Source organism: Bombina bombina, chromosome 5 (assembly GCF_027579735.1).
Source record: "Bombina bombina isolate aBomBom1 chromosome 5, aBomBom1.pri, whole genome shotgun sequence".
NCBI lineage: Eukaryota > Metazoa > Chordata > Amphibia > Anura > Bombinatoridae > Bombina > Bombina bombina.
Genome location: NC_069503.1, coordinates 523,930,987 through 523,951,988, shown reverse-complemented (window position 1 = coordinate 523,951,988; position 21,002 = coordinate 523,930,987). Strand labels below are relative to the sequence as shown.

General features: G+C 38.5%; 1 protein-coding gene across 1 annotated transcript in view; it reads left to right on the top strand.

Annotated features, from left to right (window-relative positions):
• Positions 1-21,002, top strand: part of ITPRID1 (ITPR interacting domain containing 1) — a 410,540-nt gene that overhangs the window by 158,387 nt on the left and 231,151 nt on the right. The window contains exon 4 of the mRNA XM_053714442.1: positions 19,530-19,580. Within this exon, the coding sequence (XP_053570417.1) occupies positions 19,530-19,580 (51 nt within the window). The remainder of the gene's footprint in view (positions 1-19,529; positions 19,581-21,002) is intronic.

Below are 21,002 nucleotides of genomic sequence, written 5' to 3'. Positions count from 1 at the left end.
AAGTCAGAAACACACAGGCCTGATAGAAAATAAAATTAGATTACACTAGCAAAATGATTTAAAGGTTTTTTTATTTTATTTAAAAAAAGGTTAAGCACATATGAGTCATGGCTGCTCGCCTAGGTAGGGCAGCAATTAACCACAGTATGCTCTGTAAGTCAGAAACACACAGGCCTGATAGAAAATGAAAATAAATTACACTAGCAAAATAATTTCTAATTTTTGTTGGTTAAATTTAAACTAATGTTAAGCAGATATCAGTGGTGGCACTAATCACAGTATATGCTGTGAGCCTCACACACAGGCTGAAAGCCAGGAAAATGCAAATAAAAATACAAAGAAAAAAAAAAAAAACGAATGAAGTTATAGCCCTAAAAAGGGCTTTTTGGGGTGCTGTCCTTGCAGCAGAGATGAGATGAGTCCTTCAGGACTGTAGTGGACACTAAATACACTATCCTAGCTATCTATTTCCCTATTATGTCAGCAGCAGCAACACTAAAGCTCCTCTCACTAAGAAAGCAAGATCGTAATGATTCTAAAATGGCTGCTGCGAAGGAGCTGGGAGGGTCTGTGAGGGAGTGTCTGCTGCTGATTGGCTGTAATGTGTCAGAAGGCTGTGACATACAGGGTCAAAGTTTCCTCAATGATGACACATAGGGGGCGGATCGAACATCGCATATGTTCGCCCGCAGCAGCGAACGCGAACAAGCTATGTTCGCAGGGAACCGTTCGCGGGCAAACAGTTCGAGACATCACTAATTGAGTTGAGCGATCACACAGGTGGGGGGTATGATGTGTTCAATTGGAGCTTCCAAGGAATCACTTGAGTGAGGGAATTGACGGGAAAGGTGGTCCGCCTTCTTGTTCTTGGTCCCAGTAAGATAAGAGACCACAAAGTAAAAACGGGAAAAGAACAAGGCCCACCTGGCCTGTCGAGGATTGAGTGAATGAACAGTTTCTAGGTAAGTCAGATTCTTGTGGTCGGTGAGGATCTTAATAGGACTGGTGGTACCCTCTAATCAGTGATGCCATTCAGTCAAGGCCATCTTAATTGCTAAGAGTTCACGATTACCCATATTGTAGTTCCTCTCAGCAGGAGTAAAAAGTTTAGAGAAAAAGGCTACAGGGTGTGACTTGGAAGTCAAAGGGTCCCTTTGGGTAAGAACTGCTCCAGCCCCTATCTCGGAGGCATCAACCTCTAAAGTGAACTGTAGGTCAGGATCAGGATGGCAGAGCACAGGAGCTGAAAAAAAGCCTTTTTCAGACAAGAAAAGGCATTTATGGCCTCAGGAGGCCAATGTTTACAGTCTTTGTTCTGTTTTGTCAATTCAGTGAGAGGAGCTACTGTTTAAGAAAAGTTCTTTATAAACTTGCGGTAATAATTGGAGAACCCCAAGAACCTCTGCAATTCATTTAAAGAGGTAGGTTGAGGCCATTCTAGTACAGCGGTGAGTTTAGCAGGATCCATGGCAAAACCCTCCTTCTAGATGACATATCCAAGGAATTGGATCTGGACTTGATCAAACTCACATTTTTCTGGCTTGGCTACCAAAGAATTATTTCTGAGACAAAGAAGCACCTCTCTCACGTGCCTGTGATGCTCCTCTAAAGTGGAAGAGAAAACAATGATATCATCCAGATAAACTATGACAGTGCGGTTGAGGAGGTCACGGAAGACGTTGTTGATAAATGCCTGGAAGACTGCAGGGGCATTACACAGCCCAAAGGGCATTACAAGGTATTCGTAATGCCCGATCTTGTGTTAAAGGCGGTCTTCCATTCGTGGCCTGGAGATGCAAATCAAATTGTATGCCCCACGTAAGTCCAATTTAGTGAAAAAGCGAGCATCCTGGAGTGAGTCATACAGTTCAGTGATCAAAGGTATGGGATAGCGATTCTTTATGGTTATGTTGTTCAAGGCCCTGTAGTCGATGCAGGGTCTGAGCCCACCATCCTTCTTACTGACAAAAAAGAAGCCAGCCCCAGCAGGAGAGGAAGAAGGGCGAATGAAACCTTTAGATGTACTCCTCCATGGATTTGGTTTCAGCCTTGGAGAGTGAATACGTCCTGCCTTTAGGAAGTGGGCCTCCGGGAAGGAGGTCGATCTTGCAGTCATAGGGATGGTGGGGTGGCAGCACGTCGGCTGCTTTTTTCTCAAACACATCTGCAGAGATAGGGAATATCCCAGAGCAGAGAACATTAGACAAATGAGGAGAGCGGCACTCACCACAGGCAGGACAGCACAAGGCAAATTACGAGAATGGTCAGGTAGGCAGGATTCGGCAACAGGAAAACAGTCCAAGGACAAATCAATAGAATGGTCAGGCAGGCAGGGTTTGGTAACAATAAATCAGTCCAGCAATTCAGGGGTTAAACAGGTAGTGTAGTGAGACAGGCAGGGTTCAGCAACAATATATCAGTCAGAAATGCAGGGGTTAACCAGGTAGCATAGTGAGAAAGGCAGGGTTCAGCAACAATATATCAGACAGTAATGCAGGGGTTAACCAGGTAGCGTAGTGAGACAGGCAGGGTTCAGCAACAATATATCACGGTCCAGCAAACGATCTATTACTCCCAGGAGTACACAAAGTAGCACCTATACTTGTGCAGTGACAGATCACTTGCTGCCCGTTTAAATAAGCAGAGGATTGGCGCCACAGGACCGGCCGGCATCAGGAGTGTGTGGTGATGATGTCAGCACCGCACGCATCCAGAGCCGACACAGCCTTAGGCAACGAGCAAGAGGGAGACGCCGCACTTCTAGCAATGGCGCGGCATGGCAGGGGTATTACATAAGCAACAAAGGCAAGATATGATTATGTCATAAGGGAAAGAAGGAATTGTCAAAGGATCTGTGGGAAAAAGGTAGTTGAACTGTATAAAACAGGAAAGGGATAGAAAAAGATATCCAAGGAATTGAGAATGCAAATCAGCAGTGTTCAAACTCTAATCAAGAAGTGGAAAATGAGGCGTTCTGTTTGATAACATACTGCATTCATCTTGCCATCAATTCTGACCAAATTTCCTGTGCCTTGGTAGCTTACACATCCCCAAAACATCAGCGATCCACCTCTGTGTTTCACAGTAGGAATGGTGTACCTTTCATCATAGGCCTTGTTGACTCCTCATCAAATGTAGCATTTATGGTTGTGGCCAAAAAGCTAAATTTTGGTCTCATAGAATACTTTGTGGCATTTGCGTAATATTAGATTTCTTCTGGTGATTCGACCATGCAGCCCATCTTTCTTCAAGTGCTTCCTTATTGTGCATCTTGAAACAGCCACACCACATGTCCCGTATTTCACCTGAAGTTATTTGTGGCAGTTGTGGCTGAAATTTTAGTTGGTCTACCTGACCGTGGTTTGGTTTCAACAGAACCCCTCATTTTCCACTTCTTTATTAGAGTTTGAACACTGCTGATTTGCATTCTCAATTCCTTGGATATTTTTTTTTTTTATCCCTTTCCTGTTTTATACAGTTCAACTACATTTTCCCGCAGATCATTTGACAATTCTTTTGCTTTCCCCATGACTCAGAATCCAGAGTGCAACACTGGATGAAAGATGCAAGGGTGTGTCAGGAGTCCAGAAACTCATTGACCTTTTATATACACACACTAATTACAAGAAACAGATCACAGGTGAGGATGGTTACCTTTAATAGCCATTCAAACCCCATTTGTGTCAACTTGTGTGCATGTTATCAGGCCAAAATCACCAGGGTATGTAAACTTTTGATCAGGGTCATTTGGGTAGTTTATGTTATCATTATGATTTAACACTAACCATAAGTGAAAGAAAAGTTTTTGTGTTATCATTCATATTTTTTGAAAAATGGCCAAGAAATCATAAATTCTGCTAGGGTATGTAAACTTATGAGCACAACTGTATATATACACACACAGTATGTATATATATATATATATATATATATATATATATATATATATATTTATATATGTACTGTATATATCTATACCTACAGTATCTCACAAAAGTGAGTGCATCCCTCACATTTTTGTAAATATTTTATTATATCTTTTCATGTGACAACACTGAAGAATTGACATTTTGCTACAATGTAAAGTAGTGAGTGTACAGTCTGTATAATAGTGTACATTTGCTGTCTCCTCAAAATAACTCAACACACAGCCGTTAATGTCTTAACCGTTGGCAACAAAAGTGAGTACACCCCTAAGTGGAAATGTCCAAATTGGGCCCAATTTGTGTTATTGCTCTCACACTCTCTCATACTGGTCACTGGACGTTTAACATGGGACCTCATGGTAAAGAACTCGCTGAGGATCTGATAAAAAGAATAGTTGCTCTAGATAAAGATGGCCTAGGCTATAAGAAGATTGCCAAGACCCTGAAACTGAGCTGCAGCATGGTGGGCAAGACCATACAGCGGTTTCACAGGGCAGATTCCACTCAGAACAGGCCTCGCCATGGTCGCCCAAAGAAGTTGGTACATGCTCAGCGTCATATTCAGAGGTTGTCTTTGGGAAATAGACGTATGAGTGCTACCAGCATTGCTGCAGAGGTTGAATGGGTGGGGGGTCAGCCTCTCAGTGCTCAGACCATACGCCGCACACTGCATGGCTGTCATCCCAGAAGGAAGCTTCTTCTAAAGATGATGCACAAGAAAGCCTGCAAACAGTTTGCTGAAGACAAGCAGACTAAGGACATGGATTGCTGGAACCATGTCCTGTGGTCCGGTGAGATCAAGATAAACTTATTTGGATCAGATGGTGTCAAGCGTGGCGGCAACCAGGTGAGGAGTGCAAAGACAAGGGTGTCTTGCCTATAGTCCAGCATGGTGGTGGGAGTGTCATGGTCTGGGCTTCCATGAGTGCTGTTGGCTCTGGGGAGCTACAGTTCATTGACGGAACCATGAATGCCAACATGTACTGTGACATACTGAAGCAGAACATGATCCCCTCCCTCCGGAGACTTAGCCGCAGGGCAGTATTCCAACATAATATCAACCCCAAACACACCTCCAAGACGACCACTGCCTTGCTAAAGAAGCTGAGGGTAAAGGTGATGGACTGGCCAAGCATGATTCCAGACCTAAACCCTATTGAGCATCTGTTGGGCATCCTCAAACGGAAGGTGGGGGAGCTCAAGGTCTTTAACATCCATCAACTCCATGATGTCGTCATGGAGGAGTGGAAGAGGACTCCAGTGACAACCTGTGAAGCTCTGGTGAACTCCATGCCCAAGAGGGTTAAGGCAGGGCTGGAAAATAATGGTGGCCACTCAAAATATTGACACTTTGGGCCCAATTTGGACATTTCCACTTAGGGGTGTACTCACTTTTGTTGCCAACGGTTTAGACATTAATGGCTGTGTGTTGAGTTATTTTGAGGGGACAGCAAATTTACACTATTATACAGGCTGTACACTCACTACTTTACATTGTAGCAAAGTGTAATTTCTTCAGTGTTGAAAAGATATAATAAAATATTTACAAAAATGTGAGGGGTGTACTCACTTTTGTGAGATACTGTATATATAATAATGTATTTATAAGTATAAATATGTATTGTACCAAAAAAACATCAAATATATATATATATATATATATATAGATAGATAGATAGATAGATAGATAGATAGATAGATAGATAGATAGATAGATAGATAGGTAGATAGATATGTGTTTATGAATAAATAGAACATATTCTGTGAAGACCATTGGAATTTGAAATATTCATATTTTCATGCCGGGTTAGCACACATAAAAATATGCAATCGGGTTTGCACACGGGTAAGTAGTTTTTTTCAACTTTTTTTGCTCCCTTGAATTCTACGTGAACGCGCACACAATCTTCTAAGTTCTGCTTTTTGCGCAAAAAGCTGAACTTTTAGCGCAGTTAATGCTTGAGCGGTTTCATTAATTAGCACTTCATTTGTAATCCGGCTCTTTGTAATTACTATATAGTCTTGCAGTAGATTATCAGCCAAGTTTGAAAACATTCCAAATACATTAATATCTTGCTTGCTGCATTTGTTTTCAATGGCCAAACTCATCCATCATTAGCCTTATTTGTAGGAGCCAGTCTAGACTTGTTACTGGAGGAGAACAGGATTGTGGTGTCTTAAACAAATGCTACATTAATGATCATATATTACATTGTATACAACACAATGTAACATTTGTTCTTTAACCCCTTAGTGACCACATCACTTTTCAATTTTCTGACCGTTTGGGACCAGGGCTATTTTTACATTTCTGCTGTGTTTTAACTGTATTTTTCCTCTTACTCATTTACTGTACCCACACATATTATATACCGTTTTTATCGCCATTAATTGGACTTTCTAAAAATACCATTATTTTCATCATACCTTATAATTTACTATAACATTTTTTATACGTGAAAGTGCACACAATCTTCTAAGTTATGACGAAAAAATTGAAAAAAACACACTTTTTCTAACTTTGACCCCCAAAATCTGTTACACATCTACAACCATCAAAAACAAACATGCTAAATAGTTTAAAAATTGTCCTGAGTTTAGAAATACCCAATGTTTACATGTTCTTTGCTTTTTTTGCAAGTTATAGGGCAATAAATACAAGTAGCACTTTGCTATTTCCAAACCATTTTTTTTTTCAAAATTAGCGATCGTTACATTGGAACACTGATATCTATCAGGAATCCCTGAATATCCCTTTGCATGTATATATATAATTTGTTTAGTAGACAACCCAAAGTATTGATATAGGCCCATTTTGGTATATTTCATGCCACCATTTCACCGCCAAATGCGATAAAATAAAAATAATTGTTCACTTTTTCACAAAAGTTTTCACAAACTTTAGGTTTCTCACTGTAATTATTTACAAACAGCTTGTGCAATTATGGCACAAATGGTTGTAAATGCTTCTCTGGGACCCCCTTTGTTCAGAAATAGCAGACATATATGGCTTTGGCATTGCTTTTTGGTAATTGGAAGGCCGCTAAATGCCGCTGCGCACCACACTTATATTATGCCCAGCAGTGAAGGGGTTAATTAGTTAGCTTGTAGGGTTAATTTTAGATCAGCCTCCCACCTGACACATCCCACCACCTGATCCCTCCCAAACAGCTCTCTTCCCTCCCCCATCCCACAATTGCCCCCGCTATCTTACGTACTGGCAGAGAGTCTGCCAGTAGTAAAATAAAAGGCATTTTTTTAAAATATATATTCTGCTGTCTAGGATCCCCCTTAGCCCCCAACCTCCCTAATCCCCCCAAACAGCTAAACCCCCCCCTTCTACCTTATTGTCTGCCATCTTGGGTACTGGCAGCTGTCTGCCAGTACCCAGTTTGCCATACAATTTTTTTTTTTTAAATATAAAAACCTATTTTTCTGTAGTGTAGCTGCCCCCCCCCCTCAATAGCCTACCCCCACCCCCTCCCAGATCACTTAGATACAATTTCCCCCTCTCTGCAATGGCTCCCACCCACCAACAAGAGTGTCTCTCTCTGCATCGGATGCCTAAAAAATGTTATTGTAGGATGCCTCAATATCGAGGCATCACTGCAATAACATGAAAGCGACTGGAAGCGATCAGGATCGCTTCCACCTGCTTGAAACCCCTGACGACATACAGGGTACGTCGTTGGTCGTTAACAACCGTTTTTTGTAGGACGTACCCTGTATGTCATCGGTGGTTAAGTGGTTAAAAATTTTGTTTATTGTATTTACTTATTTTAATTGTTCTATTGTTTTCGTACCTTATAGAAACTTTACAATTTTTTAATTTTAAACAGTTCATTGTAAAAAACATATGTAAAAATGATTGATTTTAAGCAAATTATATTTTGATAATAGTTGTAAAGGATTATATAATTATAAATGTCATATATTTTTTATTTTAAGTGTAGGTTTTTCCAAGTAAATTATTTATACTTTTTCACACATTTTGTATCTGTGCATTTGAAGAGAGGAAAGGAAAAATAAATAAGAGGATACAAGTCATCAGAGTTCAAGATGCCATGTAGATTGTAATCCGTTTGCTCATCAAATTGTTCCAATTTGAGCTTTTTAAAGATTCTCTTGTTTTTGTGTCACTCGCTTCACCAATTCTAAAATTCTATGATTGCATATTAAAATACAGGATAATAATAAATATTAATAATAATATAATAATATAAGTTAAATGATTAAAATACTGAGAAATACATTCATTTTTATTATGTATTCTTTAATTAGATAAGGTAGCAAAATAAAAATAAATATTTTATTGGTTTTAGATTGTCCATAATAAAAACAGAAATAACATTGTAATATACCCTGAACCTAAAGCAAGAAGGGGAAGGCTTCACAAGAAAAAAAAAATTGGTAGACATTAACAAACACATATGTATTAAATAAATACATAAATAAATACATAAAACAAGACAATAAACCAATACAGAAAAACTTAAAATGCAATAAAAATAATACGTATAATTTTGGATTGATTTAATCTATGAAATCTACAATACATATAACACAATCTAGCACTGGGAGGTACTAACAACATAACCAAATATCATAAAAAGTGTTATGGTGATTAAAACATAAAAAGCAGGTTGCAAGTGGAAACCCTTTTAAAAAAATCAATAATGTATTTAGTGGCTATTAGTACATAATATTGACACTTGAAATCATCTATTTGTAATACTCAGAGAAGAAAAAATGTATTTTATTCAGCTAAGAAAATATCATAGAAGTTATCTACATAAATCCAGGTAACATGGAATTTAGTAAAAAAATTATAATAATCTTTTCTGGTAGAATTGAATGTTCCACTCTATTTACTAAATATTTATACATTGCTCCTTATTACCTATTATTTACCTACATTATTAGGTTAAATAACATGTTTCTTTAAAAAAAATAATAATCAGGTTTTAGAAATACAGAAGAGCATTTAAAAAAGCATAGACTAAAATTATTTTATTTAATTATATTATTTATAATTAATGTATTGTTTAATTGGCTATGATACAGCACATACAAATAATTCTCAAAAGTTTATGTGTTATACTAATCTTCCTTTATTAATGAAAGCTAAATAATAATTAAAATATTATTATTAATTATAATAATGAAAATATGAAGAAGAAGAAATAGAGCACCATTCAAGAAAAAGACCATTTTACTTGTGGGGTAAAACATTCATTAAAGGGACTCATGTCTCTGAATATCCATATAAGTGTGTTGTACTATTATCCTCATCTTCGTTGTTAATAATATTTTTTAAGAAATATAGATTACATTGTATTGTAAGGACTAGATTACAAGTGGAGTGCTAATATATTGCATTAATTTATCGAGTGTGCAATAAATAACCAGCAATTAAAAGTGGCTGGTTATTGCTACTGTGAGCTTGCGGTAGAAATTAGCACTTACAAAATTAACCAGAGATCAGATCTCTGGTTAATTTTTTTAATATGCCCCAAATGCCCTCAAAATATAGTGGTGTATTTTATTAAAAAAATAAAAATTGTACAATTTTTATTTTTAAGTAAAAGAAACTACACTAGGCAGTATTTTGGGTGTAAAGTTGGTGGGAGTGGGGTGGGGTGTAGGAAAAAAAAAAACGGCACTGAAAAGGGCCTTTACATTGCGGTCTATGGGAACTCTGTGTTCCCCTTAAATTTATATGTATATGCTTAAAAACATATATATTTGTGTCTTAAAGAGACATTAAATACTTTAAGATTGTAATCTAAAATGATAAATTATATATATATAAAAAGAAATCTCCAATCTACTTTCATTATTTATTTTGTTCCCTTTTCCTGTAAATTCATTCTAAAATTGTGAGCTTTTCAGTTCCTGTAAAAGTAGAAGTGCAGAACAGTGTTATATTCCACACAGCCATTGGCTGCACACTCTAGTGACCTATTTATAACTGTCCCTAATTGGCTACAACAGAGAAGGTAACCTAAGTTACAACATGGCAGCTCCCATTGTTTTATAGACACTAAAATTCACACTTATTTTATCATTACTTAAACAGCTAATGAAACTTTAAAAAAATACATCTACATGTTATTCTCAGAGTAAACTTTTCTTTGAATGCATCATTCTATCTAGCAATTATTTAGTGTTTAATGTCCCTTTAATATGTGTATATTAAGAGCTTACTCAGTAAAATGCAATTAATTATCACACACTTTAGTGAATATATGTCACTGAATAAAATGTATTGCAAAGCTATTTCCTATAGAAGACCTCAGTTTGTATCAACTTTCCAGTTTAATTGAGCATTTTATTACAATGTGTATCGAATCAGAGAAAATAAGTGATCTACATACTCTAATAAGATACATGATCATGCTAATTTGCTTTTCTTTTGTCCACACTCATTTGCAGGGTTCCCGTCTTTCTTGGGAAAAAAAACATCAGCTATGCAATTTAGAATATATTTGCATACATAACTAATTAGATTCCCACGCACTCACACTGACACAAACTGACCAGATACCAGGGTGTCAGAATATATATCATGCAGCAAACACATAGACAGCACTCTGGATTTGCTCACAAACTTTTGATTTAATCCATAGTATGGATTAAAATTGATAAATAAATACAATCAGTTTTTTTAGGGTTGACTTCAATATAGATAATAATTATATATTATTTATTTAAAATTATTGTTATCTACATTGAAACTAACCCTAAAAATACCAGCTAATAAACAACTCTATTTAATTTTGCCAATCTGTAAAGCACCAGTAGAAATAACAATGATATACAGATTAAAACAGAAAGTTTAGAGGTCCCTTTTTCATGGAGAGCTCACAGCCATATAATACATGAAATGTATTGGGAAATGTGTTTTTTCATTTGGTATCAGAAAGATCTTTGTTTAGTCCTATACTACAGACTTATACACCTAAAGCCAGATAATCTAAACTTTGCAGGATGGAATGTGAATCAACGTGCTCACACTTGCAGAAACTGCCTCTAGGGAATTATCTTAAAAAAAGGGGCTGTCTCTGCAATGTGAAGGATGTGTCCTATAGAAAGTAGTTAGCAGGGGGAACACTTCAAAAATAAAATACTGCAGTCAATACAAATTAGATCACTCTTCTTTCTCTATTTTCATATACATGAGTTTTTTCTATTGGAATAATAAATGTTTTCTGTGTTTTGACACAATCTTGTCATCTGTTAGTATTCGAGAAAAAACAGCGAAAACTGCAGGCAATTTTTCTTTCGAGAATTTCCTATATCTCGCAGAGAACGTTAAGCTACACAAATAAAATTACCAATTTCTACTAGCAGAGACAGGGAAACTTATTTTACAAAAAAGAAAACAATACACGTTAAACTGCAACAGAACCTTTTCTGGTTGTTTGCAGTCAGCAAGAGCAACCACATAGGAGACATAAGGTGGCAGGTTTTCTAAATTCAAGCAGGGGCTTTATAATACTGGATTTCTTATCGTAGTACTAGTGAGATTTTTTATCATGGTACTAGTGAAATTTCTTATTATGGTACTGGTGAAATTTCTTATTATGGTACTGGTGAGATTTCTTATCACAGTACTGGTGAGATTTCTTATCATAGTACTAGTGAGATTTATTATCATAGCACTGGGGAGATTTCTTATTATAATACTGATAAAATTTCTTATCATAGTACTGGTGAGATTTCTTATCATAGTACTAGTGAGATTTCTTATCATGGTGCTAGAGAGATTTCTTAACATGGTACTGGTGATATTTATTATCATAGCACTGGGGAGATTTCTTATCATGGTACTGGTGAGATTTATTATCATAGCACTGTGGGATCTCTTATCATTGTAATAGTGAAATTTCTTATCATGGTACTAGTGAGATTTAGTATCATGGTACTGGTGATATTTATTATCATAGCACTGGGGAGATTTCTTATCATGGTACTGGTGAGATTTATTATCATAGCACTGTGGGATCTCTTATCACTGTAATAGTGAAATGTCTTATCATGGTACTAGTGAGATTTAGTATCATGGTACTGGTGAGATTTATTATCATAGCACTGGGGAGATTTCTTATCATGGTACTAGTGAGATTTTTTTTGTCATAGTACTGGTGAGATTTCTCATAATACTAGTGGGATCTCTTATCATTGTACTAGTGAAATTTCTTATCATGGCACTAGTGAGATTTATTATCATGGTACTGGTGAAATTTCTTATCATGGCACTAGTGAGTTTTATTATCATGGTACTGGTGAAATTTCTTATCATGGTACTGGTGAGATTTATTATAGCACTGGGGAGATTTTTTTTATCATAGTACTGGTGAGATTTCTCATAGTACTGGTGAGATTTCGTATAGTCCTAGTGAGATTTTCTATCATACTATCAGTGAGATATTTTATCCTGGAACTGGTGAGATTTCTTATCATAGTGCTAGTGATTTAATTTTTTTATCATAGTACTGGTGACATTTCTTATCATAGTACTAGTGTGATTTCTTAGTATAGTACTAGTAAGATCTCTTATTATGGTACTGGTGAGATTTGTTGACATAGCACTAGTAAGATTTCTTATCCTAGTACTAGGGAGATTTCTAATCTTTGTACTAGTGAGATGTATCATAGTACTGATGAGATTTATTATCATAGCAATGATGACATTTTGTATCATAGTACTGATGAGATTTTTTATCCTAGTGCTCAAATTAATACAGCACACAGAGAAAGTCCAGCACTCACTTACAAGCTGTCAGCTAAGATTAAAAGCAAACATGGAAGAGTTAGTTACCACATCTGGCCAAATGGGACAAGCCCAGGTACCACATCAAGGTCTCTTCCAAAACCTGAGTCCCTAAACAGCCACACAATGCAAGCTCTCAATCCAACAAACTGGGAACAAGTGAAGGGTGTGCATATATATATATGAATAATAGTAAATTGTGTACCTACGTATTTATGTTTTATATGTGCATATATGTATTTAGAGAGATATATACACAGATAAACACATCAATACATATGTATACATATATAGAAAATACAAATAAGTGCATTGTAACTTGTAAAATTTGCACAACCTGAAGTGAGTAAAAAGTCTAGCGGGGTTAATGCGTGGGCGCAAACTACCGCTCCACTCGTAATCTGGCCAATAGTACCCATATTCTAAATCATTTGAAAGTAATGCAGCATATCTGTAAAAAGCTGGCAATATCATCTGAACATCTCTATGTAAAATGAAGAGGGAAATAACATGACTGTGCCTGCACATACCAGATGAACAAGTCCTGAGACTAGCATCCTGGTTAGATGCTTAAAATCCCACAACAATGGGAATTGGCTACAGAGGACATTTTAATGTAAAAACAGAATTTATACTTACCTGATAAATTACTTTCTCCAACGGTGTGTCCGGTCCACGGCGTCATCCTTACTTGTGGGATATTCTCTTCCCCAACAGGAAATGGCAAAGAGTCCCAGCAAAGCTGGTCACATGATCCCTCCTAGGCTCCGCCCACCCCAGTCATTCGACCGACGGACAGGAGGAAATATATATAGGAGAAACCATATGATACCGTGGTGACTGTAGTTAGAGAAAATAATTAATCAGGCCTGATTAAAAAACCAGGGCGGGCCGTGGACCGGACACACCATTGGAGAAAGTAATTTATCAGGTAAGCATAAATTCTGTTTTCTCCAACATTGGTGTGTCCGGTCCACGGCGTCATCCTTACTTGTGGGAACCAATACCAAAGCTTTAGGACACGGATGAAGGGAGGGAGCAAATCAGGTCACCTAAACGGAAGGAACCGCAGCTTGCAAAACCTTTCTCCCAAAAATAGCCTCCGAAGAAGCAAAAGTATCAAATTTGTAAAATTTGGCAAAAGTGTGCAGTGAAGACCAAGTCGCTGCCTTACATATCTGGTCAACAGAAGCCTCGTTCTTGAAGGCCCATGTGGAAGCCACAGCCCTAGTGGAGTGAGCTGTGATTCTTTCAGGAGGCTGCCGTCCGGCAGTCTCATAAGCCAATCGGATGATGCTTTTAAGCCAAAAGGAAAGAGAGGTAGAAGTCGCTTTTTGACCTCTCCTTTTACCAGAATAAACAACAAACAAGGAAGATGTTTGTCTGAAATCTTTAGTAGCCTCTAAATAGAACTTTAGAGCACGGACAACGTCCAAATTGTGTAACAAACGTTCCTTCTTTGAAACTGGATTCGGACACAAAGAAGCTACAACTATCTCCTGGTTAATATTTTTGTTAGAAACAACTTTAGGAAGAAAACCAGGCTTAGTACGCAAAACCACCTTATCTGCATGGAACACCAGATAAGGAGGAGAACACTGCAGAGCAGATAACTCTGAAACTCTTCTAGCAGAAGAAATTGCAACCAAAAACAAAACTTTCCAAGATAGTAACTTAATATCTATGGAATGTAAGGGTTCAAACGGAACCCCTTGAAGAACTGAAAGAACTAGATTTAGACTCCAGGGAGGAGTCAAAGGTCTGTAAACAGGCTTGATCCTAACCAGAGCCTGAACAAATGCTTGAACATCTGGCACAGCTGCCAGTCTTTTGTGTAGTAAGACAGATAAAGCAGAGATCTGTCCCTTTAGGGAACTTGCAGATAATCCTTTCTCCAAACCTTCTTGAAGAAAGGAGAGAATCTTAGGAATTTTTATCTTATTCCATGGGAATCTTTTGGATTCACACCAACAGATATATTTTTTCCATATTTTATGGTAAATTTTTCTAGTTACAGGTTTTCTGGCCTGAACCAGAGTATCTATCACCGAATCTGAAAACCCACGCTTTGATAGAATCAAGCGTTCAATCTCCAAGCCGTCAGTTGGAGGGAGACCAGATTTGGGTGTTCGAATGGACCTTGAACAAGAAGGTCCTGTCTCAAAGGTAGCTTCCATGGTGGAGCCGATGACATATTCACCAGGTCTGCATACCAAGTCCTGCGTGGCCACGCAGGAGCTATCAAGATCACCGAGGCCCTCTCCTGATTGATCCTGGCTACCAGCCTGGGAATGAGAGGAAACGGTGGGAATACGTAAGCTAGGTTGAAAGTCCAAGGTGCTACTAGTGCATCTACTAGAGTCGCCTTGGGATCCCTGGATTTGGACCCGTAGCAAGGAACCTTGAAGTTCTGGCGAGACGCCATCAGATCCATGTCTGGAATGCCCCATAATTGAGTTATTTGGGCAAAGATTTCCGGATGGAGTTCCCACTCCCCCGGATGAAATGTCTGACGACTCAGAAAATCCGCTTCCCAATTTTCCACTCCTGGGATGTGGATCGCAGACAAGGGGCAGGAGTGATCCTCCGCCCATTGAATTATTTTGGTCACTTCTTTCATCGCTAGGGAACTCTTTGTTCCCCCTTGATGATTGATATAAGCTACAGTCATCATGTTGTCTGATTGGAACCTTATGAATTTGGCCTTTGCTAGTTGAGGCCAAACTCTGAGAGCATTGAATATCGCTCTCAGTTCCAGAATGTTTATCGGGAGAAGAGACTCTTCCCGAGACCATAGACCCTGAGCTTTCAGGGATTCCCAGACCGCACCCCAGCCCACTAGACTGGCGTCGGTCGTGACAATGACCCACTCTGGCCTGCGGAAGCTCATTCCCTGGGACAGATGGTCCAGGGTCAGCCACCAACAGAGTGAATCTCTGGTCTTTTGATCTACTTGAATCATTGGAGACAAGTCTGTATAATCCCCATTCCACTGTTTGAGCATGCACAGTTGTAATGGTCTTAGATGAATTTGTGCAAAAGGAACTATGTCCATTGTTGCAAGCATCAATCCTATTACTTCCATGCACTGCGCTATGGAAGGACGAGGAACAGAATGAAGCACTTGACAAGAGCTTAGAAGTTTTGATTTTCTGACCTCTGTCAGAAAAATCCTCATTTCTAAGGAATCTATTATTGTTCCCAAGAAGGGAACTCTTGTTGACGGGGACAGAGAACTCTTTTCTTTGTTCACTTTCCATCCGTGAGATGTGAGAAAGGCTAGAACGATGTCCGTATGAGCCTTTGCCTTTGACAGGGACGACGCTTGTATTAGAATGTCGTCCAAGTAAGGTACTACTGCAATGCCCCTTGGTCTTAGAACCGCTAGAAGGGACCCTAGCACCTTTGTGAAAATCCTTGGAGCAGTGGCTAATCCGAATGGAAGAGCCACAAACTGGTAATGTTTGTCCAGAAAAGCGAACCTTAGGAACTGATGATGTTCCTTGTGGATAGGGATATGTAGGTACGCATCCTTTAGATCCACGGTAGTCATAAATTGACTTTCCTGGATGGTGGGTAGAATCGTTCGAATAGTTTCCATTTTGAACGATGGTACCCTGAGAAATTTTTTTAGGATCTTCAAATCCAAAATTGGTCTGAACGTTCCCTCTTTTTTGGGAACTACGAACAGATTGGAATAAAATCCCATTCCTTGTTCCTTTATTGGAACTGGGTGTATCACTCCCATCTTTAACAGGTCTTCTACACAATGTAAGAATGCCTGTCTCTTTATTTGGTTTGAGGATAAGTGAGACTTGTGGAACCTTCCCCTTGGGGGTAGTTCCTTGAATTCCAGGAGATAACCTTGAGAAACTATTTCTAGCGCCCAAGGATCCTGAACATCTCTTGCCCAAGCCTGAGCAAAGAGAGAGAGTCTGCCCCCCACCAGATCCGGTCCCGGAACGGGGGCTACTCCTTCATGCTGTCTTGTTAGCAGTGGCAGGCTTCTTGGCCTGCTTACCTTTGTTCCAGCCTTGCATTGGTTTCCAGGCTGGTTTGGGTTGTGAGGCATTACCCTCTTGCTTAGAGGATGCAGAATTAGAGGCTGGTCCATTTCTGCGAAAGGGACGAAAATTAGGCTTATTTTTAGCCTTAAAAGACCTATCCTGTGGAAGGGCGTGGCCCTTTCCCCCAGTGATGTCTGAAATAATTTCTTTCAAATCAGGTCCAAATAAAGTTTTACCTTTGAAAGGAATGTTAAGTAATTTTGTCTTGGATGACACATCCGCTGACCAAGACTTTAGCCAAAGCGCTCTGCGCGCCACAATAGCAAACCCTGAATTTTTCGCCGCTAATTTTGCTAATTGCAAAGCGGCATCTAAAATAAAAGAGTTAGCCAATTTAAGTGCGTGAACTCTGTCCATAACCTCCTCATATGGAGTTTCTCTACTGAGCGACTTTTCTAGTTCCTCGAACCAGAACCACGCTGCCGTAGTGACAGGAACAATGCATGAAATTGGTTGTAGAAGGTAGCCTTGCTGTACAAAAATCTTTTTAAGCAAACCTTCCAATTTTTTATCCATAGGATCTTTGAAAGCACAACTATCTTCGATAGGAATAGTAGTGCGTTTGTTTAGAGTAGAAACTGCCCCCTCGACCTTGGGGACTGTCTGCCATAAGTCCTTTCTGGGGTCGACCATAGGAAATAATTTCTTAAATATAGGGGGAGGAATAAAAGGTATGCCGGGCTTTTCCCACTCTTTATTTACTATGTCCGCCACCCGCTTGGGTATAGGAAAAGCGTCGGGGGACACCGGAACCTCTAGGAACCTGTCCATCTTGCATAATTTCTCTGGAATGACCAAATTGTCACAATCATCCAGAGTAGATAACACCTCCTTAAGCAGTGCGCTGAGATGTTCTAATTTAAATTTAAATGTCACAACATCAGGTTCAGCTTGATGAGAAATTTTTCCTGAATCTGAAATTTCTCCCTCAGACAAAACCTCCCTCATGGCCCCTTCAGATTGGTGTGAGGGTATGACAGAACAATTATCATCAGCGTCCTCTTGCTCTTCAGTGTTTAAAACAGAGCAATCGCGCTTTCTCTGATAAGTAGGCATTTTGGATAAAAGATTTGCTATGGAGTTATCCATTACAGCCGTTAATTGTTGCATGGTAATAAGTATTGGCGCACTAGATGTACTAGGGGCCTCCTGCATGGGCAAAACTGGTGTAGACACAGTAGGAGATGATGTAGTATCATGTTTACTCCCCTCATTTGAGGAATCATCTTGGGCAATATCATTATTTGTGGCAGTACTGTCCTTACTTTGTTTGGACGCTATGGCACAATTATCACATAAATTTAAATGGGGAGACACATTGGCTTTCATACATATAGAACATAGCTTTTTTTTTGAGCATAGGAATTGTTCAAAAATTACCAAATTTTCACCACAGTGTCTTAAAGCCTTAAAAGTATTGCACACCAAATTTCAGAGCTTTAACCCTTAAAATAACGGAACCGGAGCCGTTTTTCAATTTAACCCCTATACAGTCCCAGATACAGTCTTTGCTAAGACCCAACCAAGCCCTGAGGGGAATACGATACCAAATGACGCCTTCTAAAAGCTTTTTCAGAGATTCTTAGATCCTCACACATGCATCTGCATGCCCTGCTCTCAAAAAACAACTGCGCATTAATGGCGCGAAAATGAGGCTCAGTCTATGACTAGAAAGGCCCCCTGACTGAAAAAGGTGTCCAATACAGTGCCTGCCGTTTTATAAACGTTCCCCAAGATTATAAATGTCAATTGTTAGCCTAAATTTGAATAATATGCACAAATAAAGCAATCGATTTAGCCCATAAAAATGTCTACCAGTTTTTTAGCCCATAATAAGCCCTATATTCTGTTTGTTTTTGAATAAGAAAATGGCTTACCGGTCCCCATGAGGGGAAATGACAGCCTTCCAGCATTACACAGTCTTGTTAGAAATATGGCTAGTCATACCTTAAGCAGAAAAGTCTGCTAACTGTTTCCCCCAACTGAAGTTACTTCATCTCAACAGTCCTATGTGGAAACAGCAACCGATTTTAGTTACTGTCTGCTAAAATCATCTTCCTCTTACAAACAGAAATCTTCATCCTTTTCTGTTTCAGAGTAAATAGTACATACCAGCACTATTTTAAAATAACAAACACTTGATAGAAGAATAAAAACTACATTTAAACACCAAAAAAACTCTTAACCATCTCCGTGGAGATGTTGCCTGTGCAACGGCAAAGAGAATGACTGGGGTGGGCGGAGCCTAGGAGGGATCATGTGACCAGCTTTGCTGGGACTCTTTGCCATTTCCTGTTGGGGAAGAGAATATCCCACAAGTAAGGATGACGCCGTGGACCGGACACACCAATGTTGGAGAAATATCTACCTTTTTTTGCATAGATTATATTTTCAAGTCCCTTTAAAGCAGCTTCAGGAACATCTGGGCTCTCTTTCACCCCCTCTAAGATGTTTATTTGATCTAATGTATACTGTAAGAAAAAAACTAGAGAAAAAAACCTGATGTGTGTAAAATGTGATTATGCTCTTGCTATCTTGTTTACTTTCAGCTTGTAATGCAAGGGTTATTTCTACCGTGCACCTAAAGACAACATCACTCGCATGCAACAGTTAGCTCGCCACTTGTAATCTAGCCCATTATAGGGGAGATCTTTTTATAGTACACTGTCCCTTTAAATACAAAGATACGCACATTAAATGGTGAAAGTTATTTACAATATGATGCATTTTCATTTATTTATTTATGTTTTTATTTTTCAGGGCTAAAAACACAGATCAACTCTAAAAATGACTTAGGAGTAGAAACAGACGGTAAGAAATAATGCAGAACAACCGCTGCATATTGATATAACTATAAGGAATGTTAAAAAAACTACTTTTATATTATATATCTGTCACCAGGTATCCAATACAATCCAGAGAATTTCTGTCTAGACTGAAATGTATTATAGTTACTAGGCCAATATAGTGTATACATTTTAGCACTATTGACTCTACGGGCTCCATTTATTAAGTAGCGGATGCTGCTTCGAAGCCCCATCATTTCAGGTCCACCTGAAACGGAAGTTAAGAAGTAGTGGTCGTAAGACAGCTGCTCCTTAAAGGTGGCGGACTGAAATCATCCTGATCTAATACGATCTGGATGATAGATGGCACCTGCTAGCGGCTGATTGGCCCCCCAGTGAGCAGGGGGCGACATTGCACAAGCATTTCACCAGAAATGCTTGTGCAATGTTAAATGTCGACAGCGTATTCTGTCGGCATTTAAGCAAGATCGAGCGGACATGATTCGCTACAGCGAATCATGTTTGCTCGACCTTTGTTAAATCTACCCCTACAAGTCTATTTGATTAACCCTCACAAATGAGTTTCCATTCCAATTTAATCAGCTGTGCACATATATTATAACTCTGTCATTTCTGTCTCTATTTTTTAATTCATAACAATTCATAAAAAAAACGTTGCAGTTTGTATTAGTAAATATATCCAACCCATCAATATTTTGTTTTCTTTTAACTCGGTAAATTCATGAATATGCATGTGTGTTGGTTGCATTATTAGAGGTTTTACTTTGAACTATGTCATTTTCACAAGTTTTTTACAGACATTTTGGAGAAGGAAGTTTTTTTGTTTTTTTTTTAATAATATTTTTTTATTGAGGTGTTCAAAAACATACAGAAAGTGAAAAGACTTAAACATTCGGACATAATATGACTTTTAGCACAGAATAATAGGCTATTACTCTATAAAATACAAATTGGCAGCTGAAATATTACATTGAGGTACATGTAAAATAAACACCAGTACTGAAACGAGAATGTACTAAAACTAACTGTAAAATATGCTGTGTGGATACATTTTTCAGCGAAGATATAAGGGAATGTAGTCTAGGATAATAGTAAAGCGTACGAAGCCAGAATTTGGCGCTTACAGTACTGGGACGTTTCATAGGGATGAGAAAGCCGGTTCCTCCTTTGAGTGAGAAAGCCTAGTCTAGGAATAATGTTTAGTCTATAAGAAAAGGACCTCTTTTCATATGTTGTAAATAGGGTAATGGTAACTACTGCTCTGGTATGTCAAAGCTAAATGAGAGATGACTCTTATGAAAATTAAAGATAACTCCTATGAGTCCTGTAAAACTAAGTAGCATTAAGTATATGTATGGGGAGCATAGTTAGTGAGTAGTAGATAAGGCAGGGGAATGCAGCGGGCAAGAGCCGCTTAAAAAAAACG